The sequence below is a fragment of the Mus caroli genome, unplaced genomic scaffold (genome assembly GCF_978045245.1).
Source record: "Mus caroli unplaced genomic scaffold, Mus_caroli_1 scaffold_10, whole genome shotgun sequence".
NCBI classification, from domain to species: domain Eukaryota; kingdom Metazoa; phylum Chordata; class Mammalia; order Rodentia; family Muridae; genus Mus; species Mus caroli.
This window is the reverse complement of record NW_028227265.1, coordinates 38,370,200-38,393,431: the sequence shown is the minus strand read 5'-3', so window position 1 is coordinate 38,393,431 and position 23,232 is coordinate 38,370,200. Positions and strand designations below refer to the sequence as shown.

Genomic DNA, 23,232 nt, shown 5'->3' with positions numbered 1-23,232 from the left:
CCTCCTTTGTACGCACTTGGTAAATGTATGTTTCCGTTGCAGCTGTAACAATAGGTCATGCACAGTTTGATACAACCGCTCTTTTTAATTAAGAAGAATATGTGTTTGCCATCCTTGTTCTACCTGTTTAGTTTCTGATGAGAAGTAAGCTCTTACCTTTTTGGACTTTCCCTGTAAAAGGAAAATTGTTTTGATACATCTTTACTGTAACAAACCTGATATGGATCTCTTAATCCCATCTACTGTTTCTTGCTCTTTCTGATGAATACATAAATGTTTTAAAGTAAACTTGGGTGCTATCACCCCCCCCCCTTTTACCCCAGCATCCTGCTATGTAGCCCACGTGGCCTAAAACTCTTGATCCTCCTGTTCCTGCCTACCATGCTGCTCAGCTTGGTCTATTTCTTTGAACATCTTTTCTTGCTTCTCTGCCTCTTTCCTCTTCTGATGCTCTGGTTCCATGAATAATGCTATGCTAACTGTTGTCCAACACCTTTCTGAGGCTGTTTCTCTTTTTTTCTGTTCTTCAGACAATACACTTCCTCCTTAGATACGTGTTTTTGTTTTCTCCTTTGCCGTTCAGCTCTAACAACTTGCACTTGTGGTCAGCATTTCAAGTTCCTGAGCTTCTCTTCTGCAGGCTGTGGTTTACAGGCTGGCCTCCTTACTACAGTTCAGGTTTTCACGAATAGACAGTTGTTCATTTACTATCCAGTCTTTGAATATAGTGGCAACAGATCCACTGAGCTGCTCACTGTCATGCCTGATGAGGATCTCTCTAAGTATTCTGTTTGTAGGTCACAAAAGAAGACAGGTCCTTCCAGAACATCATGCGTTGTTACAGGACTCAGCCACAGGCCCGGAGCCAGGTAACCATGTTTTTTCTCGGGGCTGAAAGTAAAGCTTATGTCTGTGATGAATTGAACAAACAAACAAAAAAATTAGCTATAATTAGCTCTGTGCCTCTTCCCCACAGGAGTCACAAGTAGGAATCTAAGGGGATTGGCTATTTTCATTATTTACATTGCTGGCATACAATTTCATGCAAGCTATTTCAAGTTCTCTTCCTTCGAAGGCAAGGGTGTGAAATATTTATTTTTATGTATATGGTGTATTATCTTCATGTGTATCTGTACCACATGGGTGCCTGGTGCCCTCAGAGGCTAGAAGAGGGCATTGGAGCCTAAGGAACTGAAGTTACAGACTGTTGAGCCATCACGTGGGTGCTGGGAATCAAACCTGGGTCCTCTAGAAGAGCAGCCAGCGCTCTTAACCACTCAGCCATCTCTCCATCCCATGGCATATTTCTTTTTCTTTTCTTTTTTTTTCTTTTATTTATATGTCTATACTGTAACTGTCTTCAGACACATCAGAAGAGGACACCAGATCCCCATTACAGATGGTTGTGAGCCACTATGTGGTTGCTGGGAATTGAACTCAGGACCTCTGGAAGAGCAGTCAGTGCTCTTAACCACTGAGCCAACTCTCTAGCCCCCACCCCATGACATATTTCTTAATTCAGAGAATCGTGAACTCGATACAAATTTAGAAGTTAGTTGATTTTTATGTCACCTTTAGTCTGGTTTAATAAAGCACAGTAATAAACTAAGACAACATTAAATGAAAATTAAAAATATGCTTTATCACTTCGTTGTGATAAATCCTAGAGAATCAGAGCACCTATTTATTGCTGTTAACAAGTAGTGCAAACAGACATATAAAAGTTTCTGTTGGTTTTCTTTTTTTGAGATAGCAGCCCAAATTGGCCTTGAACTCGCAACACTTAGCCCTCTGAGTCCTAGGATCACAGACATGCCCAATGCTTAACTTGGTTGTAGCTCCTAACATTCCCTGAAGACAACTATCACTATGTAGATTTTTGTGAGAACCAAGTACCACATGTTAAGGTCCTACTACCTAGTATGTATTCAATAAATGCTAGTTAGCATCTCCTTCTCATTGTCTCTTTAAAGGTATACAGAAGTGTCTTGATAAAAGGGAAAAGAAGAAATTCTGGCAGCAGTGAGAGCAGAAGCCATCAGAATTCTCCAACAGAACTAAATACAGACAGAGGTAAAGATGGGTCTTTATGAACGTCTATTGTTAGGCCAAGAAGACGAAGAATGTAAAATATAGTAGTTTATTCTCAAACAATTTGTTGGAATAAACTAAATTTAGAGGCCAGTTCTTTATTCTAGTGCTTTGAGACACATAGAGAATACCATGTTTCAGATAGGAATTTCCAGCCTGAATTCCAGAAAGAGCATGCCTGTCAATTAGACCTGTGCTATATAAATGTTGTTCCTAGTTGTTGACCTAAACCTGTTAGTACAGGGCTCAGGTTCAAGAACCCTCTATGGAGCTTACGAATATGAACTTCTCAGTTAACCTAGGTACGGTTAGGATAATGGAATGGAGTAATTAGTATTTTGAGCTTTGCTCCTTGGTATGAAGAACATAGCTAATCTCATTCCTACCATGTCTAAGGCAGGAGTATGGGCTCCAGACCTGCCTGGACTATAAAGTGAGACTGCCTCTCATTGGATAATAATCACCACCGCCACCAAGGGCTGAGGAGACAGGCCAGTCAATACAGAATGTACTACACAAGGATGTGGACCTGATTGATCCCTAGCCTCTACATAAAAGGCGAGGCAAGCACCTGCAGTCCTAGTTCTGGGGAGGCAGAGAGGGGGTCACTGAGGTGTGCTAGCTGGCCTCCTAGTGTAGTTGGTGTGCCTCCAACTGAGAGACCCTGTCTTAAAAAACAAGGTAGATAGCTCCCAAAGAATGGTACCCAAGATTGGCCTGTGGCGTCCATACAGATGTGTGTCTTCAGACATGAGTGACAGGCACCAAACCCTGAAGAATCCAAGTGCCTGCTTACTGCCCCTGATGACGAGTGCTATATCGAGCTGTTTCCCCCCTTTCCCAGTGAGCTGTCTTGTTTTCAAACAATCCAGACCAGCACCCTTTGTTCTTTTGGCTGCAGCCAGTAGAGATTCCAGCCCAGTGATGAGGTCAAACAGCACCCTACCAGTTCCACAGCCCAGCAGTGCCCCTCCTACACCAACTCGACTCACGGGTGCCAACAGTGATGTTGAAGAGGAGGAACGAGGAGACCTCATTCAGTTCTACAACAACATCTACAGGAAGCAAATCCAAGTGTTTGCCATGAAGTACTCGCAGGCAAATGCACAGGTGAGCAGGGCAGGGTCACTGAGTTCAGCTTCTCACGACGGGGAGGAATCACTTGAGGTTTTCCATCACAAACTAGATTTACAAGTAATTCTTTAACTAAACACAACTGAGAACGTCTCCAACACGAGTATCAAGGCACAAGTCAACTGAGCTCTCTCTGTACAGTTGTCACCTCATATATGAAATGAGGACAGTAGTTATCTGACTGTTGTGAGGATCAAATGATATAATGTATAAAAATGCTTCACATGGGGGCTGAACTAAACTCCTGAATGTGTTAGCTGTTGGTGTGAGTCTCTAGTTTCTTTGGTTGTTGCTGATCCACCACTGTTCATCTTTCAAAAGCCTTTTACTTGATTGTGCCTCTTCACTCAACTGTTGACTTTTAACGCAACCTGGCTAGGACAACTTATTCTCAGAATTCCTTGTTTTGTTTTCAACAGACGGACACTCCTCCCCTCTCTCCCTATCCATTTGTAAGAACAGGCTCCCCTCGCCGAGTACAGTTATCTCAAAGTCATCCTATCTACATTTCCCCACATAAAAACGAAGCAATGCCTTCTCCTCGAGAGAAGATTTTTTACTACTTCAGCAACAGCCCATCAAAGGTAAGACTACATAAATGGCGTTAACTAACTCTAACTGCTCAGCAGGCTAGGACTAGCTCTCGTAAGTGTAAGCATTCCCTGGGGCACTGTAACTGCCGGACATCAGAAGGCTTAAGTCACAACGGGCAGAACCCAGGATCCAATGGGTTTTGAGGACATCAGGGTTGGAAATAGAGGAACTATGCTTTTCTTACCTCCTTTCCAATCTGTACATTTTAAACACTGAGTTTTCTTTCATTAGTAAAATATTATTTTTCTGCTTCTGTTCAGAATAGAAACTTTGGACTTTTTTTTTTTTTTTTCGTTTTTTTTCCAGACAGGGTTTCTGTGTATAGCTTTAGCTGTCCTGGAACTCACTCTGTAGACCAGGCTGGCCTTGAACTCAGAAATCCGCCTGCCTTTGCCTCCCAAGTGCTGGGATTAAAGGCGTGCACCACCACGCCCAGTGAAACTTTGGACTCTTAAACTGGTTACCAAGTTCTGTTTCTGCAGCAGTCACTTTCTCTATCAATGGAGAGCTCAGAGTCAGACATACGTGGTAGCACCTGTTTCAGAGCAGGGAAACTTGAGGCTGGATAGTGAAGAGTTACATAGTTCCTGAGATGTGGAAGTATGCCCAGGAAGCAGAGAAGAGGGAAAAAGGCTGTCTCACTGGGAGTAACGTAGACTCAGTGGGGACAGAAGACGCTGTGACAAGCCAAATGCAGCATGTGCCCTTTTTGACTGGGTTGTGCTTGGGGAACCATGTGACACGGGGTAGGGTTGGGACTTAGTGTGGTGCCGACATTGATGGCACTGGAGGTTACCACTGTATTTGGCTTGTTGCTGCTTACTGCTGACTGAGCCATCTCCCCAACCCTCTTACCTCTTTGATTCCTGTACCCCCTTACCACCACAATCCATTTTGGAATGCATTTGGTTAAAATTGCAAGTTTTATAAGAAATACTGTCCCAATTTTAAGAAATCTCATCCCTCTGCAATTGCTTTTGGGATCAGTTGCTGACAACCGATCTGGTGGTACGTTTTACAAACAACCCCATTAAGATCATCTAATATTAGATGTAAAAAACTTATTCAATTTCTTCAAATGTGAAGATACACTTTAAAGGAGACAATCCTGCTGGATGGTGGAGGCGCACACCTTTAATCCCAGCACTCATGGGGCAGAGGCAGGCAAATCTCTTGAGTTTAAGGCCATCCTGGTCTACAGAGTGAGTACCAAAATGGCAATCCAAATACCTAGTAGTTGATGAATAAAATAAGTATGTATATGACCAAAAAGTACTAGCTAGCACACACTTCTGTGTGGGCAACCCCTGTAGACACAACAGGAGTGGGGTTAGTTAGAAAAGCCTGAACATGATCTGCACAGGTTTGATGTACACAATGAGCAGATATAGAGAGGCAGAAAACAGATCAGTGGTTGCTTGGGAGAAAAGGAAGCATTTCTGCTGGTGGAAAAGATTCCTTTGAGAGCAATAAGGTTGACTGTAGCAAGCAGCTATCACTGGGGTTACACTGTAAATGGTGAGCTATGTGGCATGCCAATTTTATCTCAACAAGGCTGTTGTAAAGAACATGTTTAAAACACCATGCTAGCACCAAGTACAAAGAGACGCGCAGTAGCTATCTAACACAAGAACTAGACTTCAGAGCAAGGAGACCCAGACATTCACTTCCTGGGCGAGGAATACAGCTCAGTGGTGAAGCATTAGCAGAGCATGGAGGAGCCCTCTGCTCAGTCATGAGAGATGTGAGCTGAGAGGAGAGAAAATGCATTCATGGTGGACAAGTCGACATAACTGATAGAACGGGCAGAGAAAATGAGTAAAGATATAAAAGATGGGACAACAATCCACAGCCCCACCTGCCTGTGGGACACTAATACAAAGGTAGACCATATTCCCGACTACACACACACATCTTAGTACAGTGCTGAGCACCAGTCTCATCCGTGCAAGGCAGGTGCTTGTCCACTGAATTACATCCCCACATGTGCAGTGAATTAAAGGATTCAAATAATGCAATTTTTTTCTGGCCATACTGGCAATCAATGCTATCTGGAAACCTCTAAAGTTTTGGAAGCTTAATATTCAGATTTCTGTGGGTGAAAGAAGAGATCACAGAGATGATGAAAGCATTTTATATTAAAGAGAATCTACAATGTTTAAATTGTAGGTGTCTTAGTCACTGTTCTATTGATGTGGAAAAACACCATGACCAGACAAAATCCCAGCAGAATTAATTGTATAAAGTGGTCCCATGATTAAAAAAATGTGTATAAACAGGCAAAGGAGCCCAGTAATACAACTTTTAAAGAGCTGGGGGTTCACACTATCTGAGTTCTTAGGCTTAACGTAGTGTAGCTCAAATGCAAATTCAGGTCAGTACAACACACCGAAGCAAGCATACTGTGTGTGCAGGGTGAGCTGATTCTTTCTCAAAGGTGCCGTGGCAGTTGTCAAAAGTCATGCCAACAGATGGTGCTAAACTGAGTGGCAATCTATGTGCTGTAACAATCATACATCATATGCATGCCTGTGTCACATGTAATACTTAATGCCAGCTAATCACAGATATAAATATAAAACCAACAACTGAAAACTTAAAGAAGAAAATGAAGTCTTGCTAAGCATGTGCTGTGGACAGATTTCTCAGATACAACATAAAAATCACAATCCATGAAATAAGCTATATTTCATTACAATTAAGAATTTGTGCTCTTTAAAACAATGTTAGCGGGGCTGGAGAGATGGCTCAGGCATCAAGAGCACAAACAGACTGCTCTCGCAAAGGACCCGGGGTTGAATTCCCAGCACCCACATGGCAGCTCACAACTGTCTGTAACTCCCAACATGTGACACAGACGTACATGCAAGCAAAACACTAATATACATAAAAATAAAAATATAACAAAAAAAAAACAATATTAGAATGAACAAAGAAGGCATGGGCTGGGGAAAAAAAAAACCCAAGACATTCCATTTCTGGTAAAGGATTTGCAAAATCAGGGGGAACAAACACCAGGTACAGAAGTCCTGGCAATGCTGTGGAGGACCCACACTGCTGACCCACAATGCCATAGCCACGCTGAAACACTCTTTGGCCGGTTAGTATTACATATTTAGTGAAGTAGAAATGTATGTTCATTCAAAACCATGAAGGTTTACAGTAACTTCATTCCAACTTATCAAAACGTTCAAATCAACCAAAATGTCCTCGATCTCATTAATGGATAAACAAAACTCACGTTTTAGTGACGTGCTCTAATAAAACAAACAAAAACAAAAAACCACAGCACTCAGGAAGTTGAGGTAGAATGTTAAGTTTGAGACCAGGCCAGTCTGGTCTTTGTGGCAATGCCCTGCATCAAACCCCACCAAACTTTAATCCCTAGGGCCCACCAATCAACAAATCAAGCCAGGAGTACTGATAAACTCAATAGCATCCCTGAACTCAGTGCATTCATGCATATGTGAAGTGCTCTCGGGTTAGCTGTCTACTTAACACAGCATTCCAGAGAAAACTAGGGACGGGAAGCCCAGTGAACACTTGGGCTTCACAGACGTGGGAAATTTGGGGAAAAGGAAATTCATTATATCTTTGTTAAGGTTATGCAACACCCAAGATTGTCCTCTGTCCACATAGCACTTGCATGCAGAAACACACACTATTAAGATTGGATGGAAAAAGAGTCTCAATAGATGACAACTGAAACCAAGGAAAACTCTCACAAAGCAAGCAGTACGGATCTATAGCCAGCCTAATAAACAGTCACAGAACCAGGAGAAAAGGAACTCATCGAAGGTCACAGTCAGTCCTCACAGTGCTCCTGTAAGAGCATTCAGTGGAGAGAACAACTGCTATACAGCTGTGTATAATATTAAGCAACTAGGAAGAAATAATAACCAATGTGGGATCAGCCGTGACAGATGTATTCTGAAATACCATATAGACATTAAAGAGATGAGGCAGAGCTACATATGCTGATGCAGCAACTCTAAGCAAAGTCCCAACTCATAGACATAGTCTCATAATATATTATCTTAAAAAAAAAAAAAAAAAAACCTCACTAATGCATAGTTCTAAGAATAAGAAAAGCCCTTGAAAAAAGGCAGAGGATACACACAAACCAGCCAGGTACTTACAGTGGAGCAATAGCACGAGGTATCCCTGGTAAGAAGCAGCAAGTGTGGGGTGGGCTGGTGTCATGGCTTAGGACCAGCATGGTAGAAGGAGGAAGACACAATAAATAATAAAGAGGCTAGGTATATTATATTCCTAAGGGAATTCTAGGCTGAGACAATGAGGGTCAAGAGGGTCACTTGCCTCACACACTTGTGACCTCAGTTTAGTATCTGGAGCCTATGTAAAGAGAGGAGAGAACTCCATCTGCCCTCGACATGTACAACTTGGCATAACCCCCCCCAGCCCCCACAAAGTAAAGATTTGAATATCTGAACTGTGAAACATATCCATATCATGTAAATGAATTGTGTAGGAAATATATGTACCATATGTACATAATAGTTAGCTACAAAATGTACTTTATAAGTGTGCTGTGTGTTATATTTATATGTACACTGAAGAGAAACAATTTATAATTTATGCAGCATTTAATCAACTACTGTGGTTAGTGAGCCAGGTAAGGAAAACTCAGATAGCAACTGGGGCTAGATTTCTTTCAGGAAGGCACGGGTGAGAAGAGAAAGGATGAAGGAAGCCTCTTTTATGATAGTTACATTTTTGAAAATACATACGTGGGGGCTGGCGAGATGGCTCAGCATGTAAGAGCACTGACTGCTCTTCAGAAGATCCTGAGTTCAAATCCCAGCAACCACATGGTGGCTCACAACCATCTGTAATGAGATCTGACAACCTCTTCTGGTGTGTCTGAAGACAGCTACAGTGTACTTACATATAAGAAGTAAATCTTAATACATACACTGGCAAAGCCACTGATGATTGATCTGAAGTTTATGTCAGAGTAAAGAACCAAACTGATGGGCTAGAGTGGGTTGGTAGTGTCTACCCAGCATGCCCCAGGCCCTGGTTTAATCCCCAGAACCACAAAAAGATAAAAATAAGAAATATGTCAAAACCAAAAAAAAAAAAAAAAAAAAAAAGCCAGGCGTGATAGTGCACACCTTTAATCCCAGCACTCGGGAGCAGAGGCAGGCGGATTTCTGAGTTCGAGGCCAGCCTGGTCTACAAAGTGAGTTCCAGGACAACCAGGGCTATACAGAAAAACCCTGTCTCAAAAAAAAAAAAAATATGTCTAGGATATACTATTTGGTTGACTCTAGGTTTCATGTAGCCCAGGCTAGCCTCAATTTTGTTGTGCAGTTGAGGATGGCCTTAAACTTGTGATCCTTCTGCCTCCACCTCTGGAGTGCTGGTATTCCAGGTGTGTGCCACCATACCCATTGTGCAGTGCTGGGAACTGAATCTATAGCTTTTTGCATGCCATACATAGATTCCACCAATTCACAGTCTTGGCCTTAGGATATGCATTTTAAAATCTGGAGGATGAGAAGTGAGCAGAATTGTGGAAGCAGGGAAATGTGAGAATTCACTATGCCTGTTTACTCACTACTCTGAAATTCCTTAAACTATGTGTATTTTAATATTCTCAATATCCTTTTTTTTTTTCAAGACAGGGTTTCTCTGTGTAGCCCTGGCTGTCCTGGAACTCCCTCTGTAGACCAGGCTGGCCTCAAACTAACTGATATGCTTCCCGAGTGCTGGAATTAAAGCTGTGCACCACCACTGCCCCTTCAGTATCTTTTTAAAGTAAGAAATACGAATAAAGAGCTGGGCGGTGGTGGCACACACCTTTAATCCCAGCACTTGGGAGGCAGAGGCAGGCAGATTTCAGAGTTACAGGCCAGCCTAGTCTACAGCATGAGTTCCAAGACAGCCAAGGCTACACAGAGAAACCCTGTCTCAAAAAAAAAAAAAAAAGACAAGGTATTGCTATATAACTCCAGCTGACCTGGGCCTCAATCTGTGGCATGGCTGACTTTGAACCTACCGCAATCCTCTTGCTTCTGCCTCCCAAGTAGTGAACCCACAAGAGCAGTGAGCCACTGAACTTCCAAGTCATGCTCTTTGTTAGCTTGTGTGTGGAACTGTGGAGATGGCTCAATGGGTGAGGGCACTGGGCACAAAAACCCCATAGAGAAGTAAAAACTGACTCCAGAGTTGTCCTCTGACTTCCTCACGTGTGCGCACACACACACACACTGACCTCCATTCTTGTTCACATCTCAAAGCGGGTGTATGACTAGACGTGCACAGTTGTGACACCACAGAACTCTTCTTCACAGCATGCTGAACACGTGTACTATAGATATGTATCACAATCGCCAAGGAAGTCTGTTAAAAATGGAAGTGCTCTGCCCAGCCCAGAGTCGCCAGCGTCCTGTCAGAACCTGCTCAGGGTTTGCTCTTTACAAAGGTGTTCAAATGCGTACATCTTAAATTTATGACTCTGTAACCTCCTACTGAGCATTTTCAAGTTTTTCTAACTCTGTTGTTCTCCCCATAGAGACTGAGAGAAATTAACAGTATGATACGGACAGGAGAGACTCCAACTAAAAAAAGAGGGATTCTCTTGGACGATGGAAGTGAATCACCTGCAAAAAGAATCTGCCCAGAGAATCACTCTGCTCTGTTACGTCGTCTCCAGGATGTGGCGAATGACCGAGGCTCACAGTGAGGTTAGTGACCAGGAGGAAACTGTCTTCACATGAACTGGTTAGCAGGACTTAATGCATGCAGGACTATGGAACCTTGCTCCTCAATCCAGCAACTGATTAGAGAAGGGAATAAAAGGGAAGCGCTTCTGACTCGGTGTGGCAGTAAATGCCTGGTATCCCATCACCCAAGGGCTAGGGGACAAGAGGACCAGGAGTTTAAGGCCAACCTGAGCTACATAGCATGTCTGAGGGCAACTTGGACTACATGTAACCCTTACTCAAAAACAAAAAACCGGAAGGGACATTTTGGTAAGAAATCAGACTCATCTCAGTATCCTTAGACTATTTTTCATCCCTGCCGACTCTTCCTCTACTTAGTGCTTACCTTCAACACGGCTCAGAATCCAAACCTGGGGTTTTGAACTCTGGTAAACTTTTACAAGTACTGCAGGAAGCAAATCTTTAGAGGCTTTTTTTTGTAGGTAGGCCCCAGGAGAAGAACTGTATTTAAATTCATTTCCGCTTGCATATGGTTAGGTCCAACCATGTGTTTTAGGATGAAAACCCCGGAGACATTTACAAATAGAACAGAGGGGATGGCTCCAACCTGGAAGTGTCCAGGCCTTGGCCTAAGGCTCCTGATCCCTTGAGCACTCACTCTCCCTTCCCCAGTAGGTACTGTACAGTGTGAAAGCGTGCAATGTCTGAAGGAACCTGTGTAATTGGTGGCACTTTATGGCTGTAAGATGCATAGCATTGTGACCCAGGGTTTGCTGTATATTTATGATGGCACTTTCTACGGTGTGAACTTTAGTAGGTACAAGCCTTAGGCTAAAACAGCTAATACTTTCTTTAATGCTTTTCTTAAAAGACTGCTGATATAGCTACATGTTCTGGCCACATGTAAAACTCTTCCATTTGTGGTAGTGGCATTACATAGGGATCATTTAGCTAAGTAAAGATTTTTAAGTCAAGTTGAATTGAGAGTATTTGAAAAATTCTGACCCCTTCCTTTTGGAAGTAGTTATCCCAAAGAAACTATCTTTGAGGGTATTCCTGGAACTTAAAAAAATAGGTTGGAGAACTGAGGTTTTTATTAGTACATAGTACCATTTATACAAATTAGAAAAGTATTTAACAGCTATTGATTATCTACACATATCTTTATTAATCATTGTCATTTTTTTAAGTTGGATTAATAATCCTAAGGAGAAAATTCAATTGTAAGTTGGATCATGATAAACCAAGTTACTAGGTAACTTCATGCTGCTGTAAAGCACCCAGCTGAGGACCCACAGCCTGGCACTTCCCCCTCACCCCCACCACTGAGTAGTGCTGTGCAGAGGACTTAGAAAACCTTAGTACCACTACTGTCATTTTATATGAAAATATGTGTATTTTTCAATAAAGCACTTATAAATTAGTCTCTGTTTAGTTATATTGAAAAGGAGCATTACTTTCCTGCATAAATGACAATCAATCATTTATTGGTTTATTTCATCTCCACTAACACATCGGTCATTCACCATTTAAATACCTGACTTCATCAGAAACCGTTTGAACACTTTTTTCTTCTTCCTGCCATAAAAATACAGTAATTTGCCTTAAAAAAAAAATAAAATAAAATAAAAACAAAACCCTATGATCAAGCATCCTGGTTCTGCCTACGTTCCTAACGCTTCTGGGATAGACGTTTACAGCAAGTCAGCAGGCTGAAGCCGGGAAGCCAGTCTTCTACGTGAAAGTGCTGCACTCAGAGTCTGTTCTCTACACCCTTCTTCATGGCCTAACATATGTACAGCTGAAACTACCAACTCCAAACTATTACATAGTACTCATTTCTCTCTGTTGTTCTGTTAGTTTAAGTAAACACAACTTACCTCTAACATATTCAGAAAAATACTTAAGCCTCAAGGTCCCCAATAATTTGGAGTACTGAACTAGATCCACCCTGACACTTCCGACAGAAGTAACTCTACTTAATGAGAGGTCTGCATAACCTGCTGTTAGAACCTACGCATACACAACACTGATAGCCAGTCACGGTTCACGAAGTTTACTCTTCAGGCAGTCCTTTGCCATTAGTCAGCTTTAACTAGGCCAGAGTCCAGCAGGAAAGTGCACGGTGCACCAGATCCACCATCTCTTAGGTTGCTACTGTTTTCTCTTCTTTACTGAAAGGTTGTACTGAGCCAGGCTTTACCCAGGACAGGCCAGCAACATGAACACTTTTATTGTGCTGTTCGTCAGGCTTCTTCTAGGCACAATCAAAAACAGACGTTAAAAAAAAAGGACTGATGAGCAAGCTGAGAGCCATGACTGGTTTCCCCAGCTGTATGTAACGGTGGCCGCCAGGCAGCCCTGTCAAAGGCGGCTATGTACTTACCTTCTGAGTCAGCATCTTCTCTCTGGCCTCATCATGTACAGAAGGGTTCCACGGAGAAAAGCTTAAAGGGCAAAAAGATTAAAAAGTTTATAGTTTTCTAAACATGTACAGCATTCATTTTTCAATAATTAAGGTAATTCTAATAAAACTTAAGAAACAATTTTTAGGGTTTCTCTGTGTAGCACTGGCTGTCCTGGAACTTGCCCTTTAGACCAGGCCTAGCCTTAAATGCGGGCCTGCCTGTGCCTCTCAAATGCTGAGATTAGGTGTGCACCTCCACCCCACATCCCTGGCTAAAGAGCAAACTTTAATCAGTTGCTAGCATGTATACTGATATTCTCTGATAATAACTTTACTAGCTTGTATTCTGATGTTCTCTGACAATTACTTCATATGAAGAGACTCATTCCTGTAAACCTCATACCACCCCTGAAATATTATTTAAAGATGAAGAAAACAAATCAGAGCGAAACCCAGTAATAGGTTTGGATGACGAGCAGAGCCTGTAAGCACCAGCACGGTGTGCTTCTACCCATGTCCACGAAAGCTATCGGGCCTCCATTCTCACACCTTCTCTCCACCTCATCTGTTAGAGCGTCAGGGTGGATCTAGTTCAGGACAAGTATCTTTCTGAACATGTTAGAGGTAAGTTCTGTGTACTTAGAGCAGAGAGAAAAGAGTTTGAAGTTGGTGGTTTCAGCTCTACTTATGATGGGCCATGAAGAAGGGTGTGGAGAACAGCTCACACTGCCTTCTGAAAACTCCTCACATGGAAAGATGAAACGCCCTTGACAGCTTCTCGGGAGAGCTGTCACTAAGCATATTACTCCTGACGGTGGGTAAGCCATGCAAAGCTTCTGGTTTAAGGCTAAGCCTGAGTGGCATTAGGAGTTGAGCTGACAGGAAGTGAAAAGCTCCAAGCTAACATGCTCACTCCTCTCCAGCCCTATTCTGAGCTCCTGTGGAAAACGGCAATATAAAGGACACAGCACTCACCTAATGGCGTAGGGGTCTTCTATCTTGGGCTGGTCAAACAGACGGGCGGTACACACTTTAACACTGTCGACCACTTTACTTTTAAAAAGCTGAATGTCTTTTTCATACCTGTGTTAAAAGTTTTAAAATTTTACCCATTTATCTTAAATAGCAAATAAATTTATCTCAAATACTGTTTATCCTAAGTAACAAAGTAAGGGTCACATACAGCACTGCGGCCTCTGGGTTTAGGGGGCTCGTTGTGTCGATCTTGTAGAAGACTCTCCTCGCATACATTAACACCTGCCATATATGATTATGGTTCCGCCTGCAGAGAGACCAGCGTGATTACTAGGCTTGTTCCCATGGCCGTGCCACTACAAGAAACACTGGTTCACTAACCTCCACTTTGCAAACGCTCTTTTCACATCCAGCTCACCCGAGGTGGGATCAACTAGTGGGTGAAAGACGGGAATATCAAACAGCAAGCGCTGTAGGAAAAGAGAGAAACTTCAGTGAGTGACGTCAGCTGCTGATCAGATCAGGCCGTTAACTGTAACCATTTTCCCGTACAGCACTTTTGCAGAGATACCACCCTCCTCCTCTGCAGCATGGCCATTAGCAGCCATACAGTGAGTGGTGCAGCATGCCCCCAACCTTGCACACACCCTGAGCAGAGAAAGGGTGAAGCTGCAGGCCAGGGAGCATGGCCGGAGGTAACAAAGCACCAACCCCACTGTTGGTTGTGGGAGACATACATTCGAGGAACTGAAGTCATTACAAGATTTACAGTCTGAGAAGAATCAGGAAATCTGAAGGTCTTGCTTTCCCCTCGGTGAGTGAAGCTCTACACAGACTCAGCTGCAGTCCTACTTACCGGACAGTCGCCATCAGGATAGTTATCAGGGATATACACCGTGAACTTGAATACGCCATCCTGATACAGCCCGTGCCGTATGAATATTACTCCAAACCACACTGCAGGAGAACATAAACATGCTAAGCATGTCCGTCCAGCTGTGTCAGAGGACCCACACACTGTAAGTGGATGCTGAATCCACAGCTTACCTAATGCAGAGCGGTAAGATGGCTGTACGTAGACTCCTGGCAGCTTCTGCTTCACCACCAGAGTACTGAAACAAGAGCGGTGGGATGGAGAGTTAGCTTGTGCACTGGCTCAGTAAGTCAGGCATCCCACATCCTCTGAGACCAGGCAGCACGCCTCCATCGGCAGCTGGTATAGCCCAAACTATACAAACGGATTCATTCTAGTCTTGCACTGAACGTCTCCTAGACCATCACCCTCTTACTTCTAAAACAATCCATAGAGAAATTCAAGCTAATACAGGGTTCCAGACTCAAGAAGGCAAAGAGTCAAATTTTACTCTCAGAAACAGGCCATTTTGGATATTAAAACTGAGGTAAACGAGCTGATGTGGTAGCCCCCACATTTAGTCTCAGCACTTGGGGGCAGAACGGGTGGATCTCTGTAAGTCAAGTCCAGAGTCAAGTCTCTACACAGTGAGACCCTGTCTCAAAAACACACACACATACACACACAACAACAAAAACTCACAGTAAGATTAAGATAAATATATTTATAAAATTACTGCTTTTATCATTATAAACTAAGGAGTTCACACATTCAAAAATGTAGTTTTTTTACTATTAAAAATGTGTTTGGGGGCTTTTTGGAAATACTACATTTGTACTACTAAATTAAAAGCGGACTGTTTTCAACTGCAATCATAGGTACTAAGAGTCCAAAGTTACCATCACTTAGCTGTCCTTGTAAATCCACCTCACTGGGTCACGGGGTGAGACGGGCTTTAGGGGTAGTGTTGCTTGTGGAGGTGGGTATCATTTTGAGCTTCCAAACAATCCTGACCTCAGTCAGACCCTCTGGGCCTTGCTAGAGAAGGTGAATACTGACACAAGGCAAGATGGAGTGTCATGGCAGAAAGATGCTACAGTTTTGTCTGGAACCCAGTTACATACTGGCCACCATTTTGGTTGGTACCCAGTGACCTGACACTGAAAAGGACAGTAGTGACCAAGGCACTCTAAGCACATTTACATGCAAATCCTGAAATGTATAGGGAAACAGTGAATGGAGCTTTTTAAATGATTTTATTTTTGTTTTTTTGAGACAGAGTTTGTCTGTTAGCCCTGACTGTCCTGGAACTCACTTTTTAAACCAGGCTTGCCTCTCAAGTGCTGGAACTCCAGGTGTGTGCCACCACACCTGCTAAGATTTATTTTATATGAGCATTCTGCCTGCCATGCATATAAAGGCACCGTGTAAGTCCCTCATCCCACAGAGGCCAGAAACGGACATCAGATCCCTTTAGTACAAACTATAGTAACAAATGGCTGTGAGCTACCATGTGGGCACTGGAGACTGAGCTACAGTTGTCTGCAAGTGTCAAGTGCTCTTAGCTGCTGAAGCATCTCTCCAGCCGGAGCCTTGTTTATTACCTAAGTGCCTCACATTTATTTCTCAGCCCTTTCTAAGTTACTTGTGTGCCCCACAAGTAACTTAGCTCTTGAATGCATGAAAGACCCTACTACAACCATGACAGGTAGACCATCACCTTCCAAGTCCCGGAGATTTAGAGTAGAGAATCATGGCTGGCAGGTAGAGCTACCCACAGAGACAATGTCTGTCAGGAAAGGCAGCTTTGTATTTAGCACAGCCAGCTTTCAGTCACCACAATAGGAGCCTGTCCACCTCCCTGCTCAGCCTCAAGACACAAGGCAGCCATTATGAGTGAAGAGAACACTGCTACACTACACTGAGGCCTCATACCCTCCGACCAGTTCAGCATCAGTATCCTGGGAGGAGTGATCAAGATGCTTTGAAAATAACTGAACTACAGATTACAGAAATGAAGAATTCCCCGGTGTTCTGTCCCTTTAAAGAATGATCCAAACTACACAGTACTTGAACCCTTCTCTGTGTGGAGCAGTGTATCACCAATACTGACATACTGCACAGTGCACAGTCCCTGTCCTCTTAGCTTCACTGCAAGGGTGGGCTTGTGACAAGTCATGCAGGCTACTCCAAGGGAGTCTTCTAATTACAGCTCTTCTGACACATAAAACAACAATACAAAATTATAAGTATTTTCTGAGGGCTGGCCAAGATAACTCCAGGGGTAAAGGTACCTGCCACCAAACCATGATGGCCTGAGTCTAATTCCTGGGACCCACATAGTAAAGGAAGTAACTACAAGATGTCCTCTAACCCCACCTGTGCCATGGGCTCCCCTGCCCCCCCCCCCCCCCCAATACACACACTAGATAAAATGTAAAGGAAAAATGTTCAGCACTCTTTAAGTTTTCTCTTCCAAGTCACTGTTTCTAGTTCCCTCACCTGACCCTTCCCTGCTGGAACCAGTCCCATCTCTCAGGGTGTTTCCTACAGCGTGAGAACATGGAGCCCACACATCCCCAGTGCATGTGAGCCAAGAGGCTGCCACCCAGCCACTGCCCACTTACTCTAGAAAGTTCTTCCAGTGAAATGCCTCACAGAAGGGAAGCCTGAAACTAAGCCACCAGGTTCCTAATCAATTGTGTGAAGTCCTGCGTTCCTTACTGTTCTCCAACGTGGAGCAACCTGGGAACAAGTCTGAGCTGTAAGATTAGTTCACCAATCTATCAGGAGACATGGCTTCATTATTAACTTTCAGGGACACCATTCATAACTGACCAATCATCTGTGAAGGACTCACAATTCTGCAAGAAGCGAATATTCCAGGTAGAAGGGCCCATAAGAGGCATGGGTGCCATTTGTTGACTGTGTTGCTGGGGCAGGAGACGTAGGCTTCGCTATGGGTAGAGCATTTTTGGGAATAGAAGGTAGCTGTTTTTTGGGTGCACTTCGTGGAGGACTGGTTTTCACATCTCCTGCTAATGTCTTCTCTTCACCTTCAGCTCGCTGTTCAAGATGAAATTGTGAGAGCATTTATGGCAACTCTGAAAACAGAGCACACTGTTAGCTCCGTCCTAGCTTCTAAGTTAGAGTTACTATTTACATAGAAATTTCCATACCATGATTAAGATGCCTTCAAATCCCTTGAGAAGGCAGGCCATAGAAGGAGCAAACAAGACTAAACAGGACTAAAGCAGTAAAAATCCCATTAGCTGCATCCCATAAGAACAACACTGTCAAGCCTTTCACAAGCAACTGAAGCAGGACTGTAGTACATGCAGATACTATAGAAAGCTGGGCTGTGGAGTTCAGAGTGGACAGATGACTGAAGTCAGTTTGAGCAGTGGGGTAGCAACAGGGAAGCAGAGCTATTATCTCACTTGCTTAGGTCACATTTGATCCTACTGTTGCCACACCTGCAGATCCAGCGTACACTGCCATCCTTAGAGATCTCAGAATGACTATAAACTCGCATCTCACTGGTGCTTCCCAACCCCAAGTACAACAAAGGCTATTTCATTTGTTAGATAAAAACTCTACTATATGGATGAGGAAAGGTAATAAAGTTATTGGCCTACAGGCGGAACTGAGCTTTTAAATGACTACTTGTTTATTTTAAGCTTTCCCAAGAGGAAATTTTTTTTTTCTTTAGATTTTTGTACTTATATTATTTCTTTGGGGCTGTGGCACACATAAGTCAGAGGACAAACTCAGATTTGGCAACAAGTGCCTTTGTCCGCTGAGCTGTCTTGCCAGCCCACATATCATGTGTGCATGTATATATACATACATATAATTTTAAAACTGCATGATAGCTCACACTTATAATCCCGACATTCAGTAGGCTAAGGCAAGAAGATTGTTATTTGAGGCAACCTGGACAACAGAACACCAGGGTATCCTAGGATATATAGCAAGACTTGATCTCTAAAAAAGTAAAGAAAGACATTTTAAATTTAATTCCCCCAACTCTTTAGTTGACAGAAGTTTCAGTAGACAAAGGTTCAGAATGTGGCACAAATCTCATCATGCATAATACAATCTAAATGAAATGGTCTTAGCATAACACTGATCATCAGAACTGATGTGAGCTCTCAGCTAAGAAACCCAATTTAATGGACACACACAGTGATTTTCTTAAACATAAAACCAGGTACAAATTTTTGGCTACAGTTTACAGACAGCTTTGCTATAGATCGGAGTTGCTGTCTGGTGGCTGTACCTACTTTGCGCCCAGAGCCTGCAGACATGCTCCACAAAGGGTTCATAACGTGTACTCCACACAAAGAACTTCAGCGCTGTGTCATCAAACTCTTCTGTCCTCAGCATTCACACTGCCTTGAAACAAATGGGAGAAATGCAGATATACCCACGCCAACAGTTAGGACAGGGCCTGACACCCTGGGCACATCATGCCAAGCAGTCCCCAACTTAAGAGGGCTGGGAATGTCAGCAGAGAGCTCTAAGAATAATCCCTTCTCCACACCCTTCCACTGCAGACCCTAAATGCTTCTCACAACAAAAGACTGTACATAGCCAAGCATGCTAAGCCCTGTACTTGAGAGGCTGAGGCAGGAGGATGCAGAGTTTTAGGCCAGTTTGGATTACACAGTGATACCTGCTGACACAAAAACAAGCAAAGGAAACCATCTGAATCCCAGGTTCCTGAACGGCATTTAGAATAGGCAAGGTCAAGATTCAGCTTTGCTTTACAATGCAGCCATGGCTCCTAAAGAGCCTATAGCACAGTATGGCTCCTCTATGCACCTGACTAATGGGAAGTCAGTATGCACTCTAACACCTACACTCAAGCTCTATCTGTCACTGTCCCCACCCTCACGGTGAGGGACTAGGCATCTCCTGAATGACTTATCTCAAGCACAAGACTAACAGCCAGTGAGGGAAGAAAAAAACATGAGCCCAGTGATCTGAGTTTGAGGCCAGCCTGGTCTACAGACTGAGTTTCAGAACAGCCAGGGCTATACAGAGAAACCCTGTTTGGGGGGGGGGGGGTATACCTGTATCAGGGAAGGGCGGGGGTAGAGTCCTGTCCCTACTACTCCAAGAAAACAAAACAAAAACTCACTATGTGGTCCAGGTTAGTCAGGAATTCAGGATACACCCAGGCTGGCCTCAAACTCCCAATCTTCCTGCCTCTGCCTTAACCTATAGGGAATACAGGTAACTGGTATTCCTAGCAAAAGGAGGTTTGTTTAAAGTACTAAAAATACGGTATAAAATTCTGCAGTATTATGCACCTGAGGAATTTCAAATGCGTACATTCACAGAGGGTTCAAAGGAGTGAGACACTTCAGGTAGTGGGTAAGGAACCAGGTTTCAAAGACCACAAGGTCAGTGGGTGACTTAGTAAATATACAAAGACACGAAAGGGGACAGCTCAGCTGCAAGACTCCCTCCACAAAGTCTGCTGAGTTTAAAAGGATGGCTTCTTATTTATATCCCTGAAAAGCTGAAGGTGAAAGGGGTCAAAACTCACATTTCTAAGAAGCAATGCTATACCAGTATGTCTAATCAGCAGTGCCTTGTGGGCATATAGCATCCATGGGTGGGTACCAGCCAGTGCCTATAACTGCTGCCGTGCTTTCCAGGAGACAGTGTCACCCAGTAATTAAACCAGAGGACAGGGATCCCACGTCCCCCACTAACTTGCTGACTTGCAGCCAGGTAGGGCTTTGCAAACCTGCTTTTAAAGGTGGCTGACACCATAGTGCATCAAAAATTCAAGGAGGGCTATGTTCCTGTTTGGCTCAAATGAAAACCATATACTTTTCCTAAGGACTAGTAACCCACTGACTAGTAACCCACACATGTTTTCTCAAGGTTCTTCTTCATCACTTGAGAGGCGTGGCGTTTCCTATTTGTAAATGTACTGGCACTGGGTACCTTTCATGTCTTCTGCCTTTAAAAATTCAGTACATGACCCTCAGTCCCTCCAAAAGGTACCATGTACCGTCCAGCGCAGCCATATTTTTAACTCAGTGGTTCCAATAGCAACATAAGCACAAGGAACCGTAGCCAACTTTTCAGAAACTACAGTTTGCTAGATGAGCAATCTACCATAAGCATAGCATGACATCGTCCAATAGTAATGACAGGTGTAAGGAAAACAGGCTCCATCCTTATTCGCAGAAAATACCACCAGACTTCCTGCTCCTCTGACTCTTTTTTTTTTTTTTTTTTTGGTTTTTCGAGACAGGGTTTCTCTGTATAGCCCTGGCTGTCCTGGAACTCACTTTGTAGACCAGGCTGGCCTCGAGCTCAGAAATCCGCCTGCCTCTGCCTCCCAAGTGCTGGGATTAAAGGCGTGCGCCACCAACGCCCGGCGCTCCTCTGACTCTTAATAAAAAAAAAAAAAAGATTGCGTGCATTTACACTGCACAGCTGAGCGAAGTCTGCATCTTCACCTATGCGACAGTGAGTATACCGCAGAGGGCCAATGTGACCATCGTTCTTCTGTGACACAGAGCTAACTAATGTTATCACCCCAAAAAGGGTTTACGAAATTCCACATTAAGAGGCCACCAGACAGGACCGAGGAAAAGTAAACAGCCCGGGCCTCCGACAGCCCGGATGGCTGGGCAGCTAGCTGGGCCGGGCACCCTGGCCCGGGGCACAATCCCATTTCGGAGCACGTAGAGAATCTGGACAAACCTGTCCCGAGGTGATGTAAGGCTGGTGCCCGGCCCTAGCCTGGAAGAGAGTTGGAGGCTGGCTGGGCCCGCGAGTCTGCAGCCGAGGCCGAGAGCCTGGGGCTTCATGTCAGCCCCTCGCCAGACAGACGGGACCCAGCGCGGGATGGGCAGACCAAGCGGAGCGGAGCGCCACCAACCCTGCCGCCCTCTTCCTCGGGTGCAGCAGGTGCCTGCAGCGCACAGGTGCGGCCCCGCCCCCGTGTCCCCGCGCGGCCGCCGTCGCCCGGGTCCCTAGCGCACCCCAGGGAACCGAACGACGGGCCGCGGACACAAACCCTCGGTCCTGACGACTCGGTAGCCACCAGCCCAGAGGTGAGACGCTTACCTGGATGCCCTCGGTGCGGAGCGCTGGGGGCCGAGCGCCACCGCGGGCCAACAGCATCTCCGGCTGTCGTGCAGCCCGGCCCCTGCCGCTCCTCTCCCGCAGAGCCCCGCCCCGCCCTGCCCTCAGCGGGACACGCCCTGGACACGCCCCAGACTGGGCGCTTCCGCTCGGATACCCATGCCGAATGGCTCTCTCTCGCCGTCCATCCAAAACGTACTTCCGGGAGGTGTTGTGGGTCGGCGCTCCGTCCTGCCAATCAAGTTAGCGCCGCTCGGGTGGGGCCGCGCTCGTACCTCCCCCTTACGTAACAGCGCCCAGGGACGAGCTGTCAGTCAAAGAAGCTTCAATCCCTGGGGAGGCTGGGACGGGAAACAAACAGGCAGCCGGCCGCCATTGGACGTGGCGTGTGTCAGTCACCATGGATACCCGCCCAGAGGTTTATGCGGCAGCCACTATAGCCAGTCTCCGGCAGTGATTGCTGCTAGGTCTTGGCTCCGCCAAGCGTCAGCCCGTATCCAGGCCTGGACTCTGAGCCACTGGCTGGAGAGGGAGGTCTGCAGCTCCCTGGTGGCAGTGATGGGATTTATTAATCAACTTGCTTAGGAGACAATAAGTGACACAGAGTAGAATTTAGCCGAGGTAGTGCTGCCTTTACAATAAATCCAAGGTTATCAGGCTTGTTAGAAAGAATTCTGTAAATGTTTCTTCCCGGGGATTGATCTGCATTAGGTTCCATTCCCATAACCAAAAAAAGACAACCCTGACTTACAACCAGCCATTAAACCCATTGGCCGTATCAAAGAACGTGTCTCTAACGGATACAAGCATCCTGAAGTTCTGGCCTGACATAAAGCCCCGTTTCTCCTCTGGAGAAAAGCGTAATTCTGCCCAGTGGCCAAGATGACCCTCGGTAACGACTATTATCGAACAACACTGATGTACTTAAGAAATAATTCTGGCGCCGGGCAGTGGTGGTGCACGCCTTTAATCCCAGCACTTGGTAGGCAGTGGCAGGCAGATTTCGGAGTTCGAGGCCAGCCTGGTCTACAGAGTGAGTTCCAGGACAGCCAGGGCTACACAGAGAAACCCGTCTTGAGCCCCCACCCCACCCCCAAAAAAAAGAAAGAAGGAAGGAAGGAAGAATGAAATCTGGCAATATTTTGCTGTGTAAATCTTAATTGGCCAGACTTGCAGCCTACAGTCTCTGTTTATACTGTGGCCTGCATCCCTTAGTCCCTACTTGTTACAAGATATGTCCGGCCCCTACTCTAATTTTTCCCCACCCGGGAAACGTGCTGCCTTTCTCCCTAGAAGCCCTTCCCCATCCATGTAACTCAGCCATTTTGGTTACCTGCTCCTTTCAGTTTACCCCTTACTCTCTTAGCCAG

General features: G+C 44.6%; 2 protein-coding genes across 9 annotated transcripts in view; one reads left to right on the top strand and one right to left on the bottom strand.

The window, feature by feature from the left end:
• Window positions 1-11,934, top strand: part of Rbl2 (RB transcriptional corepressor like 2) — a 54,867-nt gene extending 42,933 nt beyond the window's left edge. Inside the window, exons 18-22 of the mRNA XM_021170274.3 lie at window positions 798-869; window positions 1,974-2,073; window positions 2,993-3,201; window positions 3,645-3,809; window positions 10,361-11,934. Coding sequence (XP_021025933.1) covers window positions 798-869; window positions 1,974-2,073; window positions 2,993-3,201; window positions 3,645-3,809; window positions 10,361-10,531 — 717 coding nt within the window. The 3' untranslated portion in view covers window positions 10,532-11,934. The remainder of the gene's footprint in view (window positions 1-797; window positions 870-1,973; window positions 2,074-2,992; window positions 3,202-3,644; window positions 3,810-10,360) is intronic.
• Window positions 623-21,965, bottom strand: Aktip (AKT interacting protein). Of its 8 annotated transcripts, XM_021170278.3 has the most exons (11): window positions 21,845-21,953; window positions 19,893-19,972; window positions 19,033-19,144; window positions 17,607-17,812; window positions 14,941-15,005; window positions 14,750-14,850; window positions 14,275-14,363; window positions 14,102-14,200; window positions 13,894-14,001; window positions 12,898-12,958; window positions 11,969-12,768 (listed from the first exon to the last, which is right to left on the bottom strand). In XM_021170278.3, the coding sequence occupies exons 3-11, from the start codon at window positions 19,072-19,074 to the stop codon at window positions 12,658-12,660; spliced, it is 882 nt and encodes a 293-aa protein (XP_021025937.1). In that variant the 5' UTR covers window positions 19,075-19,144; window positions 19,893-19,972; window positions 21,845-21,953; the 3' UTR covers window positions 11,969-12,657. The 8 variants fall into 8 exon arrangements, with proteins under 8 accessions (XP_085699838.1, XP_021025937.1, XP_021025934.1 ...); XM_021170275.3 differs by lacking the exon at window positions 19,893-19,972 and having other exon boundaries at window positions 21,845-21,965; XM_021170279.3 differs by lacking the exon at window positions 19,893-19,972 and having other exon boundaries at window positions 11,969-12,765; window positions 21,845-21,965.
• Window positions 21,966-23,232: the final 1,267 nt, after the last annotated feature.